This window comes from Oncorhynchus mykiss, chromosome 10, assembly GCF_057628025.1.
Source record: "Oncorhynchus mykiss isolate SJ-2025 chromosome 10, ASM5762802v1, whole genome shotgun sequence".
NCBI lineage: Eukaryota > Metazoa > Chordata > Actinopteri > Salmoniformes > Salmonidae > Oncorhynchus > Oncorhynchus mykiss.
In genome coordinates, this window is record NC_143031.1 from 21893870 (window position 1) to 21908784 (window position 14915).

At 38.6% G+C, this 14915-nt stretch overlaps 2 protein-coding genes across 2 annotated transcripts; both read right to left on the reverse strand.

Moving 5' to 3' along the window:
- Positions 1 to 2954: 2954 nt before the first annotated feature.
- LOC110533512 (brain-specific homeobox protein homolog) lies at positions 2955 to 5023 on the reverse strand. The gene is made up of 3 exons (XM_021617794.3): positions 4675 to 5023; positions 3965 to 4155; positions 2955 to 3868 (listed from the first exon to the last, which is right to left on the reverse strand). Exons 1-3 carry the CDS (start codon positions 4925 to 4927, stop codon positions 3629 to 3631), a joined length of 684 nt encoding a protein of 227 aa, XP_021473469.1. The 5' UTR covers positions 4928 to 5023; the 3' UTR covers positions 2955 to 3628.
- A 3280-nt stretch (positions 5024 to 8303) lies between these two features.
- Positions 8304 to 14514, reverse strand: LOC110534911 (lens fiber membrane intrinsic protein-like). Its single transcript, XM_036934570.2, has 5 exons — positions 14361 to 14514; positions 12849 to 13037; positions 12327 to 12476; positions 8800 to 8934; positions 8304 to 8516 (listed from the first exon to the last, which is right to left on the reverse strand). Exons 2-5 carry the CDS (start codon positions 13021 to 13023, stop codon positions 8455 to 8457), a joined length of 522 nt encoding a protein of 173 aa, XP_036790465.1. The 5' UTR covers positions 13024 to 13037; positions 14361 to 14514; the 3' UTR covers positions 8304 to 8454.
- Positions 14515 to 14915: the final 401 nt, after the last annotated feature.

A 14915-nucleotide genomic window follows, 5' to 3' on the forward strand; every position in this document is an offset into this window, starting at 1 on the left:
CTCTGCTATATTGTCTCATTTTTGGGGGGTACGAGTTGGTAATTCACTCTTTGGCATTTTATCCACATTTCCAATTTGTCCCCTTTCACCCTCTCACGCACCTGGTTTCTGCTGTTAATCTGAAATAATCTGCTCTTTTTGTCCCATGCCTGATTAGTTTCTATCTGTATCCCCCAGTCTCTACTTCACAGATACAAATGGGTCAAACAAAGATGACCCTTTGAAGGCCACCTGATTAGGGTCTGTAAACTAGTTCTCTGTAGTTTAAAGTGATAATTCCCCCCCAATAAAACAAAATCTCAAGCGCCCCCCATTTATTTAATAGAACCGTCAGATCATTATCAAAGAGCTATTTACTCCTATGTAATATTTTAATTAGATTATAGTCTCCATTTAACCCATCATGGCATCTTTGATGCACTGTGTTTTTAGTGTTAAAGCCTCAGATGTGTGGGGGTAATAATAAATACCGGACCTAATGAGAAACACTGCCTATCCAGACCAACTCTCTTTGCATCTTTCCCCCCACCCCTCCTTTTCCATAGAAATCTAGTTAATTGAAGGAGTCTCACCACCACACATGAAGGGGACTAAATTAGCATCCCTTTCTGCCGATTGGAATAACCGGGGCAGACGTGCATGCTTTGATGTGAGTAGGCGGCAGGCCCCTGAAAATGAGCTGATGGCCCCACTATTAGGTCCAAATGCAGATGCATCCATGTGTTGCAAAACGCTTAATCTTTTAATTGATCACCTTCCGCACGGCCTATTCTCTTCAACGCTTTTTATTTTCTCAGTCAATCCGCATTATCTTTTGAAAATGACATGAATTGCTTTTCAAAGGGTGGGAGAGTGCTGCATATCCTGTTTGGATGTGCCTGTTAATTTAAACCTTCCAAATGAATGGAGAGCTGCCTTGTGGTGCACATTTAAATGACTCAATAAGTTCAACAATAGCTGGTATTGATGATTTTGGCCTGTGCGTGTGTGCGTGCATGCGTACGGTGTGTGCATGTGTGTGTGAGTGCACACGTGCATGCTTTTAAAGGGCATTCCAGATGAAGTGGCCCACATGGAAAGTGCCAGGTCGCCTAGAGGTTAGAGAGGTGGGCCAGGAACAGGAGGGTTGCCGGATCGAATCCCAATTCTGATAAGAAAATCTGGTGGCAAGTGGCGTGCCAGCTCCTGCCATTGTACCCTTGAGTAAGGCACTTAACACGTAATCTGCTCCAGGGGCGCACCATGGCAGACCCTGGCTTCCAACTCCTTGGTGTGTGTGTGTGTTTCCAACCCTTTGGTGTGTGGGTGTTTGTTTCTCGGGGTGTTGAGTTAAAAGCAAATAGTGTAAACTCATTATCTGAAAGGAAAATTAATAAGAAAGTATTTTTCTACTAGAGATAATACTTCAATAAAAATCTGCCCTTGTTTTTGCACTCATTGTCATTGCAGAAGAAATTAGCGTACTTGCTCACCTGTAGGCCTAAAGGGTAGTGCTGCTTCCAGCTCTGTCTCACATCAGAATTAGACATTCATCCATGTTTCTCAAATGTCAAATTTGTGTGTCTGCATGCTACTGATGAGTATTATCTAATGTGAGTATATTTTAACAATGTTTACTAACTGATTTTGATCATATTCAGAGAAAATTAAAAATGGGTGTGTTATGGAGTTACTTTCACCAAGTCATGGACACTGTTTTCAATGTTGTAATTTAAACCCCCAACATTTACTGTTGTGTTTAAATTAAAGCATGCTATTATTACTAACATATCGATGTATGTTTCATTATACAATGAAGGGCTCTCAATTCCCTTTGCTGTTATTTGTCCAAATCGTTTTCTGTTAAGTGTCTCTGCTGATTGGCCAATCAATTAAGTGATGGTTGATTGACACAGGTGGAGAATATTTAAATAATCATAATCTTCAATGCATATTGTTTTCATGTGTGGCAGTTGTGTTTCAAGAGGTGACTACATTTCTAGGCTATACTGAATTACTTTATTTTATCCTGCATTCTTTCCATACTTACAAAACATTTTTTCTGTTTTACAACATTCGTTACATTTTTTAATTATTGAGTGTCAAATTTAGTTTGGTTGGAGCTGGTAGCCTATTTTACTACGCAAACGATTAATTCCTTTTGGCAACAACTTTCGAGTAATATTCTACCACGGAGAGGCAAAGACCAAACGATGGGCTGGTTTACTTTTAATGTCAACAACATTATGCACACATTAGACTTAAATATCTGTCCAAATATCCCCATTTAGCTTAGCATTGAACGCAATTTGTGAGGGGTCCATGTTGTTTTGAGTCGACTGCTTGAGTCAGTCTTCTCTTTCTGCTAAGACATTTGGTGATCCAGTGGCAGAATAACTGAAGTTGAATAAAAGTCATGAGAATGTTTATGAATAGCTTCCTCCATGTTACATGTAACAACTATTTGTTCTAGTGTGTGGAAGTCTTTCTTGTATTCCTCACTCAGCGTGGTCCCACCTACCAAGGTTTACAACCCCACGAGCAACTTAAACAGGCAGCCTCAGATTCACATTACCTCCACAGCTAAATGGCTCCTGGTTCTTTAATAGGTGGGTTATGTTAGTAAAAAGCTATTACAACTGATCTCTTCTCTAGATACGGAAGGTGCATTTTCTAAGATATTAATGCGGATAGGCCTATGCAAAATAATAGCCTACTTAAAAATATTATTATAACCATAATTAATTCAAATGAAGATGCTATTATTATTGAAGTAAAAAAGAGGTCGTAGAACCGGTCTAACAATCATATTGCTTTTCAAAAGTACGAGTATTCCTATAAAACTATTTAAATTAAATACAAATATATGTTCTAGTTAAATCTCCAGTGTCCTATAAAGATATGATTATTGATTAATAACGAACTAATAAAGTATTAACTGGCATTAAATTGAAACATTGGTCAAGTCATCCAAGTTTAGAGGAAAGTGAAACTTTAATCCCTTTGCCTAATAATAAAACCAACTAACGTAAACGGGAAATGGTACAGGCTAAATAAACAATTAGCTCTTGTTATCATGCACGTTTTAATAGTAAAGCAATAACACTTCAATGGGCATATGCTGCAACATCTTTCATTAGGCTACCTGAACGAAAGTGCAAAAAGATAGGTTAAAAATGTGACATGCTGCAATTGAGATGTCGATTTTGTTTATCAAAGTAGTTATGTATAAATGGTTCTCAAAGATTTTCTCGCAAAATATTAAACTTGTGGCTTTAAACAATAAAAAAAAATCTTAAAATTAAGATGTCTGGTTTTTGTTTGACTTTTGATTCAAAGATAATAGTCATACTAATAATAATATTATTAATACCTTCCTAATAATGAACATTGCTTCAGATTATATTTTGTATGTACAGTTGTTTGATATGATGCATTTTACAGTCACGGAAAACATAAATATAGACAGAGCCTAAAATGAATGTGTAGTGACATATTACGCATACCCTTGAATAAATACTACTTTGCATTATTATCATTGATTTGTTTAAAAAAGCTATATATAATTTCATATGGAAAAGACACAATTCAATATTTACATTTACAATGGGTCATGGTTATTTGTTTTTAAAACAACTTGCCACTTGCTCTATAGTGAAGGTTCTGGCGAGCAAATGTCATCCTCGATATCAACATCGTCCTCATTTTCCAAAATGTACGAGTTCGGCTCGATTCCACTGTTAACATCATCTGTATTTTTTTCGTTGAGTTCACTCTCACTTGCGTTATCCATGGATCTATCTAAATCATTCGGATTTTTCTGGTCATCTTGTGTTTTCCTCAGTTGCTTTTTATGCTTCATCCTTCTGTTTTGAAACCATGTTTTCACCTGTGTGACAAAGGTGGAATATTTAATAAACTTGCTTTGCAGCACAATGCGACCATCCCGAAGGCTATGTTGATTGTATGAATTTAGTTTTCTTACCTGGGTTTCCGAGAGACTTAACGCTGTTGCCAACTCCACTCGTTCTGGCGTGGATAGGTACCGTTGTATCTCAAATCTCTTTTCAAGACCAGATAGTTGAGAATCCGAGAAAACCGTTCTCGCCTTCCTGCGTCTGCAATGCTTGCCGGGTAACTCTGGATGATGCTGAAATAAAGCCGGCATTTGCATCCCTGTGAAATAAATATTGCATCCAAAATTTAATTCAACACAATATTTAATAAAATGATATTAAGATATACATTTGTTAAGTTAAGTTGATAAGTTAAATGAGATGTCAAACTCTAGGCATGTGGGAAAAATCAGGCTTTAAAGCGTTTTACTCCATGCAATTTCTTCACACCATTACCTTAGGCCTCGTTATATTTACCCAATCATTATATAATGGAGTATAAATAGATTTTGTTCTGATTGTTGGATTTATTCGAAAACGTTTTTTTTTGCACCAATGTTTACGCGCGAAAAGGCCGATGCACCTGTTGTAAAACGCCGGAGACAATTCCATCGATTTGTCAGGCTATTAGGTTTAATGGGCTACTAAAATTGAAATTATGCATGCGCTAACATTATAAAAGACCCATTTGGAATTAAATCTTTATAGGCCTAACGGAATGTCAATGTCTTAACTGTCATTGCACTCTCTGACTGCCTTAGCATCGTGAATTACCAGTCCAGTGCCTTCGTTGACTTACCAGACGTAAAGAAATACTGGTGATGGTCCAGTTTTTGTAGAGGATGGTGCGGGTGATGCGCTAGTATCGGAGTGGGCATCAGTGGGTATCCATATTCTAGGAGAGGCATTCGGGACGCCAGAGAGCTTGAGAACGGCGAGTGGAAGACCTCTCTCAGAGGCTTGGGTTTGTGTAATAAAATATCTTCGATGAAGAACGACGTTGACCTCTGGGCTGGCATCTGAGGCATGGGGGATGTATAGTTCAGATTCATCTTAAATCTCTGAAAACACTTTCAAAATTGAGTCCGTGTGGAGTCGATGCTATGCGCACCCTAACAAACCAGGGGAGGGTAGCACTAAACTTCTTGCCCTTCTCGTCAGTCTCAAACGTTAGAATTGTCGTCTGTGTGGCAGCCAGTGAGTGGTGCCAGTCAGATTAGCCTACTATTTATTCAGTGCCAGTGGGAGGTAAATTAGCCTACTATTTATCCAAGGGGAGCGACTGTGGTAAATTGTGAAATTGATTTGTAATCAGCCAATAGCACGCCAGTGGGGCGGAGCATGGAATTAGTTTTGTATGGATTAATCATGGTGATGACGAAGAGGGAGGGTCGCTCGCCATGGTGCTGAAAAAGCCTTCCCACGGAAGTCCTGCAGTTGTTCCCGCGTCTCAGTCAAACTTGCTTCCATTCGCCCATTTTCCAGTCAAATTTGAGTATGAACATATATCCTACAATTTTAAGCCATTAGAGTATTATATATGTCACATAACCTGTGGTGCAATGTATAGACTATTGATAAACATCAACTGTTTATAACAAGGTATAAGCCATTACTAGGCAACACCAATGATTAACAAATGATAACGTTTCACTTTCTACATGTAGCCTATCTTAGACTTTTTGCAGTGTTACTCCTAACATCCGTGGGACTGCTGTTGGCATTCCCAAATAGACGACAGACAACTAACATTTACTACTCTAAATGGCATTACTTTTTTTGTGCAACAGTAGCCTGTTCTTGTAATCCCTAGGCTATACTATATTTTCTTATTTAGTCATTTTGAGCGGATCGCTGAGGCGGGGGATATAACAGGGCTATCTGCTAATTCCGCCCTAAATTGGCTGTAATTGTTGGTATTACAATCTGTGAGAGTACAAGTGGTGCTCCTGCGACATTTAGGCGACTGAAGCCTTAATTTGTTGATATCGTGTTGTCATCACATTTCCAATCACACTGGCTAATGTGAAAGTGTCTTAATGCAGGCAGAATTTTCGCTGCAATGCTATTAGGCAATTAGGGGAGATGTTAGAGCGGAAGTAGTAATCCTTGGGCGCGAGGACAGTATTTCCATTTGATCAGGTAGGCAGAACAAATTAATTACTGGATTCAATTACTCACGACATTGCATTACTGAGCCACATCTTAAACATGTCCTCCATATGCATGAGCTTGTATAAGGAAAATGAATGTGCACCTTGCAAATGACTCCAAATGTAATGTAGCACCAGTTTAATGAGCTTGGAAATGTGACAGCTTGAGGCACTGTTTTCGTTTGTTTCTCTATCTGAGCAGAGTCCAGAAATCATAGACTTTTATGGCAACTGCACAATTCGACAGTTGATCGAATGAAGTGATATGACATGACTTGCAGGTCTTAGTTCACTTTGGTAATCGTCTTGAGGCCCTTTTTGACATATCTGTAGAAGGCTACCTGTATAAACATTTGTTGAATATAATAGGCCTATACAACAAATTAACTTGCTGAAAGAAAAAAAAAACACTTGCAAAGCATAGTAGTATTTTGAGTCTTTCCAGCTAAATCATGAACTAAGTTGAGAAAACCTCTGAGATGCAAGTGCGCCTCCTCAGCCCTTCTTAAAAGAACATCAGGGTAACTGTTGGTTTAAGAGGTACATTTTAAAGTAGTGTAAATAAACAATGATGATGAAATCGTCTTTGCACGGATAGTCAATCGGCTTTTAACAGCCATTTCATCAAGTAAAATGTAGTGCCTGGGCACCAGAGCATCAATTCTAAAAGCCAATTTATGCTTGACCTGAAAATGTTGTCGGATGCGCTGTATGGAGGCGCTGTATGGATATGTGACGGAATTGCGGAGCCTCCGGAGCCACGCAGAGGCCAAATTGAGCTCCCTACCACATTGCTGTGCGCCTCCCAAATCCTGTAACAATGCCGAGGGCTCAATGTGATTGGTTGATGGTAGGTGGGGGCGGGAGGTTCTGTATAAACACAAACTCACTTCCTTGACAACTTCCTTCACAACATCTATGCGCTGCTCCACAAAGCCCAAGAAGTATGAATGACCTGACTTCTGCAGAGGCCGTATCACCGTAAATGCAGCACGGCCAATGCAGATAGTGGATTGACCATAAGAGGCTTGCAGCATTCTATTTGGTAATACATCGTTTAGCTTCAGAGACGTCGTCTGGTCATTTTTTTGCAGTGTTACTATATTGATCTGGTAACAAGATTAATCAAATTAAGTGGAAATAAGCTATATATTGTTTTGACATTCGTCTTTTTTTGCGTCGGGGCTTCCCATCATGTACCAGTGGCGCGGTTTTGTGAAGAACATGTATTATTAGATCCTTAGTCTTCACTGAACTTTTGGCATCAGTTGATATGTAACATGATGATTGATTGTGAAATACAGGAAGGCAATGTCATATTAATTTAAATATGCATACATTTTCCCAACACCTTTATCGCAAAACATTGTCCTATTGGCCTAAACCAGAGTTTCCCAAATTCTGTCCTGGGGACCCCAAGGGGTGCACATTTCGTTTTTTTTCCTAGCACTGCACAGCTAGTTCAAATATTCAACTTATCTAGATTTGATTATTTGAAATAGCTGTGTAGTGCTAGGGCAAAAAAACAAAAAGTCTGCCCCTTGGGGTCCCCAGAGTTTGGGAAATGGTTGCCTAAACATTTCTGACTACCATCAATTAACCTCAGTCAATGTTTAACCAATCGAAGTGAAATCATGACACAAATTCCACACACAATGTGTTTGGCAAATATGTTTACCCTGCACCAGTGTATCATCTTGCATGCAATAGGTTTATCGCGGTCTTCCACTTAACCAATCCAGTTAGTCTGGACATCATATCATTCATCATGTTGTACAAGAATGCCTGCCACAGGACCAAATCATTTTTGTATGATCCAAACATATACATGTTTTTTTATGATAGCCTATGTAATAATGGCATATGTGTTCAACATAGCAGCTTATTGTGCATCCCCATACATGCTATAAAACTATTACTAACATTTTCCAAAAGATACACACTTGAAAACGACTGCTATTCTTCTATAGCCTGACCCTGGGCAGTTGTGTTCTATAATTTCTTGAAGCCTGCCCAACTCTGCTAAGGCGTAATTCTATTGTTAGTAGCTATACCTACATACAGGAGACAGTATATTTATGCATCTGTCACATTTTATTTGAAGTACTTGGATAATTTTACTTGACCAGATCTGTGTTAGTTTGTCTGCTTTGCAGATAATGTATATACTTTACCATATCAGACCTGTACTCAAAATTGTCTATATTTCTGACGTGTAAAAATGGGCTGTGCAAATATAAAAGAACAAGCATTTAATAATTAAAAAGGAGACATGTTTATCCCCAGCGTCCTTTATTCAGATCACTTAAAATACTAGAATCCATGTTCCAAAAGTAAATAGTGGATCGATCCATCTTGACTCTCAAATTCGGGGGAACAGCCACAAGCTCTCAATATAAGACATTGATTATAATTTCGGAAGTCTTCTAGTGAGAGTTTGAGTTTCTGGGGCATTCGTGCATCCGATAGGCACACATATAGAATATACCTTTAAAAGAAAGACAAAGACATCATGTACTCGTACACATGCATGCGCGCGTGCACGCACAGACACACATACACACATACACACATACACACACACACACACACACACACACACACACACACACACACACACACACACACACACACACACACACACACACACACCGGCCTTGGATTAACCATATGGAGTATTAATAATATATATAATATATTTGCTTAAATAAAACATTAGTTCACAATTAAATGTTATGTGGGGAGTGTGACCTGTGTTGTTTTGGTTTTACCTGAAAAGAAGTTTAGCACCACTGACACCCAGCCGATGATGAAGGACCAGGAGAACCTCCAGTTGCCATAGCGTTTACCATAGTAATTAATCGTCACGCCAGTGTACACTGCCATTGCTAGCAACACGAAAAAGCCTGGAGAGAAAAAGAGAGCAAACTACTTACTGCAACATCACATCATTTAATGATGGCATCCATGTTTTTGCATTTCTTGGATTCTTAAAAGTCTTAAGAGCTTTATGCTTTAGGTTTTAACACAGAAATCTGTCAAATTGTGACGTCAGTGGATACTGATCAATTTCAACACTGATACACAATTATGCACACTTATTTAGTGAACAGTTTGCTGTTGGAAGTATCTGATTTCCTTTTGTATGTCTAATTAGTAAACAATAGGCTAGATTTAGTCAATAATAAGATGGAACTAAGATCTTATTTTCTAGTATTGTTTCAGGTTAATGTTGAGTGCCAAACACAAGGGCAGACACATGCAAAAATGTAAACAATATTACAATATTTAAAGTCCCTGCAAATACAATGAAACACAGAAAAAGGTAGTTTTTTTTTATATACATCAATCATGATATTCTGCATGGTGGACCAAACTACCCAGATAACAACCAAAATAGTGCTTTTTATAGTCAGTAAACAGGTTTCCTTCCAAACGTTTTATGCGAGTAAAGTAGGTTACATGCCGGATAAAAAATGTTATGACAGGCCTGATGGAAAAAGCACATTTGTCTGTAAACTTTCCAAAATGTTTACAAACAAAATATGCTACACAGGGTGGGATCTTTTTGTTGGTCAAATTAATTATGTGAGAAATGGTGGTGGAAATGGATTTATGCACAAATATTGATATAGGCCTAATAACCATCATATCGAAGTAAACTTGGAGTCATGCGATGATATGTTGTGTGGTTCTCCCTCTATGACGGGAAAGGATGCAGTTTATTAGGCTACATATGAAATAAGCTATGATGAACTTCACAGGGTGGTGAAACTTCATGGTGATGAGCTTGATGCCCCTTTCCAATAAATATTGAGGGTCTTATGCTGGTGACATGATGATAATGCTTGGCTGCCATTTGACAAATAAAAATGATCTTGCTCTTTTGTCCATAATAATCTTATCATGTATAGGCTATACCCGCACTGTATCTGTAAGATGTTGCCAAAACCAGCAGTAGAAAATGTGATGGAAAACAATTTAACTTGTATTTTTTATTTGGTACATGGGAATTTACGCACATTTTTTTTTTATGTTTACAATGTCATCATGCACAGCCTTTTATCTGCAACAAGCCAATTTGATGGAAACACATATCTGGTGGGAAAATTAGCATATGGTCTATATACGTATATTAGAAATTTGCATAAAAATCGTTCAACAATTGGATGGAAACCTAGCTAGTTATAGTTATAATTTGAGTATCTGACCTGGCTTCAACCAGAACCAGATTTCATCCAGACAATTATACAGTGGGGAACTGTGAGGGCCTTCAGAGAAGGTCTAAGGAATGATTTAAAATGTTGTTTTAATTTCTTTTTCATCTTTACAATAATTGTAGTTGTCTTCTGCTTTCACCTCCTGAGTTTGTGTTGGATAGAGAAGGGTTAATACTGACGAGAAAAAATATCCAATCAGGATTTTTCCTTGGTGGTCTCTGGGTAGAAAAATCTAGCTAACTCAGTCAGCCATTGGCTAGGCCTTCAGAAGGTGGACAGAAGGCCTCAATTTGGATGTTGTTGCTAAACTGTTAGTAGCACCCTTTTCAAGAACAACTTTCAAACTTTGTTTTCAAGTGATCATCTGGTGAATGACACTGTTTTATTTTTTGCAGTTGGCTATCTCATTGAAAATAATGACTGTGAAACATTGTTGCATTTAAATGTTAGATCACCGGTTAGTGTGATGAATGTGCTAAAATATATTTGCAATGGGAAGTAATAGCTGGTTTGTTAATTTCATTTTGGAATTAAATGGTTGTCCTTTTAGCACAATGAACCTGTCACCTTTTATATGACACTGTTGTTGTCGGTATTGGTGATATTGGTGTTAGGTTATCATAGGTTATGTAAAGACTGTGTTTGTTTCGCTGGTCTGTGCCACATGTGTCCATGCCGATTCTGACTCTCTGTGTGCGGCACCCCGAAGCAAGGCCAGGCCTGTTTGATTCATTCATAAATTCCATAAAAAAGCATTGCGCCTCCTTCACTAGAACTACAATTTTCCGACAAGAGTACATATAATGTTGGGCGCATTAAGTGATGCTATGTTTTCTTGATTTTTGAGTTTGATACAATGTATTGGAAGATTTTTGTTCCCTCTGAAGGTGTAGGGCCCATAGTCACGACTCGCCATAGCTTTGTGACACAACATCGGGAGTCTGTGTATTGGTTGGACACCCTGAGTTGTACATCGTTCTGGTGATTGGCGACGGAAAATAACCATACCACAATATAGCCGGCTTCACTAAAACGTTTCCTGTCAACAAAAGCATATGTGTAATCTCTAGGAACTCTACTTACCAGACGTAAAATGAAAGGTGTCCCTTGCTATCAATTAAATGTCAGAATCCTACTTTTGTCCAAACCGCACCATACTTTTTTCCTGCTGTGTAAAATAGATTATGTGGTAGGACGTCTCGCGTGAAGTGCGTGGTCTAATGGCAACCCGCTGTCTAACGCCGATGTATTATGGTGCGGTTCGGACAAAAATTTAATTTGGACTTTTATTTGATAGTGAGGGACACATTTATTTTTACGTCTGGTAAATATAGTTCCTAGAGATTATACATATGTTCTGTCGCCAACCACCAGGACGATGCACAACTCAGAAAGTCAAACTAATACACAGACTCCTGATGTTGTGTTCCTAAACTCTGTTTGCCACTGCAATTATATCATTATGCTATTCCATGCCAAATTTTGCCTGGTGTATTTAAGTTTTATTCTTCAAAAACCATGTGGTTCATAAAAACCATTAGACACCATTCGACCGACAGAATCTTTGAATTTGAACTAAAAGTTGTATTCAGCATCCAACAAATAAAGATAACCTTATATCACTTATCATACAGTTACAACATTTGACATGGAAAGAAAACCAAACAGTATGGGTGCTTTCACGTATCCGCTTGATCCGCAGGATCCCGGAGCTTTCGGTACCCTGATCCGCGCTATAAAGCTGTGTGAAACTCACACGAACACTGGCTGACACAAACCTGGACCTGCGTGATTAGTGGGTCCAAGATCCAGGACCAGAGCACCAGGTATTGTGGAGCGGGTCACATGGAACTTTTTGCGCATTGTAAACAAGCTAGCTCGCTAACGTCATGTAGAATGTGAGTCTTGCTAATTGCACCCTGAAACTGTTATTTCAGGTATTGTGAAAGCAACTCGTATTCTGTAGAATTCCCACAAACGCTCCAGGAAACCGAACCAGGGTACATAATTTCATAAGTGAAAATGTCCTCTGTAAAATGTGTAAAATAAGTGAAAAGAAGTAAGTGAACCCAACTTACATGAGATGAAGAACAATATGCCTGCAGCAAAGGTTTTGTCAAACCTGTTGAAGAACGAGGAGTGGATGAAGGCCATGATGCCGATAATGATGCCAATGAAACAGGCCAGAAGAGAGAGGATCATAAGTGCTCGGGTGGCATCCAAGTGGGCTGCAGGGAGTCAAAGGTTAACAGGAATTGTCAGGGTACAAGAGAGACTGACCCTGGACTGTTTTGACCTGAAACTAACCATATTGATGACGTTTGAACTGTGCTTGGCAAATATGAATCTTGTTATGGAAAGCAAGCCTTGATGCTCATGCTGTGACTAGGATAATGACTCTTTCATGCCAAAATCAACAAGCTGTGGTGTGATTGGTATAGCTCCCATCACATAATTTTGTGATTCATAAGCTGTACCACTGACATGGCACATAACATGGAAATAGCACCACTCATATACCATTTATGGCTCGCTATGATATGTTTTGGGTGTTATGACAGTGTTATGATAGCATTGTGTGCACTGGCTGTAGTCCTCACCAATGCTGTCATTGTGTGTAAAGCATTTCCCCGGCATGCAGTACCGCCACAGGCCCTGATGCATGTAGTTGTTGGAGTGTCGGTACTGCATCCAATAATCGGTTGCCGTAGAAACAATCAGGAGGATGTTCCCCACGCCTGCACAGAACAGCCCTCCGCCCATGAAGCTGTACATCCTGCACCTGCAACCTGACACACAAACACGCACACACAATGATGAGCTTGAGGTCACTTAGAATACAGGGGTCAGCCGCGGCCCCCTGTCAACACACACACACACTTCATCAAGAGAGGCTCTAAGTGTTGGTAATTGCATTGTAATTATCACATAGTTTCCACTGGATTGAGCCAAAGGGTTGCAGGTATGTGTCTATTCTGAGGTCCACTTTGTTCTCTGGGAGATCAGTGGGAAAGGATGGGCCCTCACCTCTTATATTATAGAGCTTCACTCAGGGCATTTGCCCAGGATAACTTTGATATTTGATGTATTTGTCACTTGTACTACCTGAAAACAATATCTTCTGATCAAACCCTGGTCGTTCTCATTTCAATTTCACATTTATTTAAATGGCAGATTATGTCTGGTAAAATCCAGAACATCATTTTAATAACCATTGCAAATATCGTAGATCCACTTTTAATGTATGTATTACTGTTCTTATAGCAGCTTCTCAATACTCTTCTCAAGAGTATGTTAATTTGTGATCACATCTGTTGCTATTCTAGAAATAACTACTGTAAAACTGTCCCAAATACTGAAAGATGTACTAATGCTAATATTTAATTGCCAGCATTGAGTGCCAATATATCAGATTTTTTTAAATGAAATCACATTAAAAATGTCATCCCTTTCAAAAACAACTCTACTTTTCTTCTTACTGTGAGAGCAGAAACTAATTAGCCATAGACACTCCCATCAATTATCTATCAATTTTACACTGGCCAGAAGAGGGCAACCTAATTGTTTTCAGTGTCACCTATATGTCACCATACCCTACATTTCCATCCATACTCTATTTACATCAACAAAATTGTTGGTTATAATTTGGTGGAGATTTTACAATAATTTATTGAAAACTGATTCTATAGGCTACACATTTGGTCAGTTTTTCACAGTGGTTCAATAACCAGATTATTCCCAAACACAAATGATTTATTGTTTATTTCTTAATACAGCAGATAGCATGTGCCTATTTTATCCATGAAAGTTGGTGATATCAACCTGTAAACATATATATACTCATATACTTGACCATATGCAGTATAGTCATTCAGTTAAACATTTAGGATATAAATCTACATTTAAAAATGAAATGTTTGGAGCACTATACCAATATTTAACATCAGCATTTACTGACCCTCATTTTTACCCTGAATGACTGACTCTTTTTTTTCATATACTGGAAAGAATCAGACATTGACTGTCACACACAAACACACTAAATCATAATTCATTATTTTCAAGATGGATGACACTATTGCATAAATCCAACCACACGCTGACAAGCTTACCTTAATAGACCCCTTTTATGAAGACTAAGTGACTCTGTATTAAAGTTGGGTTTCCTGACAAAATACAACTAGGCCCCTATAATGCCAAGACAGGCAGATTTCCAGCAGGCTAATAGCGCTATCGTTTGAATCGGTGAATAGGGAAATGGGGGATAGAACAAACGGAGAGGGCAGACAAAGGGACAAGCAGAGAGCTAGCCAATCAGCACTACTAGTTTTGTCGTTTGGGAATCTGCTGAAAAAACAGAATTGTCTAAAGCTGTCAGGTTGAAGTAATACTGATGACTGGATGTTTTTGATTGAAAGTGAAGGGCTGAAGCAGCTATAGTGGAGGGCAGGTCAGGAGTTAAATCAGAGGCTCTGCCTCAAACAGCACTGATTATTTTAATCAAAAGTAAATTTAGCAAATATTCTCCTAATTATTATTTTCTGAGTGATTCCTTGACCCACTTTCGATTCAATAGTATTTGTTTATTCTGTAAATGTAAGCTGCAAGAACTACGAGAATCCTTTTGTGGGGCATACCCACAATTTCCAGGCATACTCTATATGAGA

Coding starts and splice junctions, on each gene's coding strand:
- LOC110534911 (XM_036934570.2), bottom strand. CDS start 13,023: ATGTACAGCTTCATGGGCGGAGGGCTGTTCTGTGCAGGCGTGGGGAAC. Junction 12,477..12,848: donor TACACACAATGACAGCATTG/GTGAGGACTACA, acceptor GACTCCCTGCAG/CCCACTTGGATGCCACCCGA. Junction 8,935..12,326: donor CATATTGTTCTTCATCTCAT/GTAAGTTGGGTT, acceptor TTTTCTCTCCAG/GCTTTTTCGTGTTGCTAGCA.
- LOC110533512 (XM_021617794.3), bottom strand. CDS start 4,927: ATGAATCTGAACTATACATCCCCCATGCCTCAGATGCCAGCCCAGAGG. Junction 4,156..4,674: donor CCAGTATTTCTTTACGTCTG/GTAAGTCAACGA, acceptor TTTATTTCACAG/GGATGCAAATGCCGGCTTTA. Junction 3,869..3,964: donor TAAGTCTCTCGGAAACCCAG/GTAAGAAAACTA, acceptor TTTGTCACACAG/GTGAAAACATGGTTTCAAAA.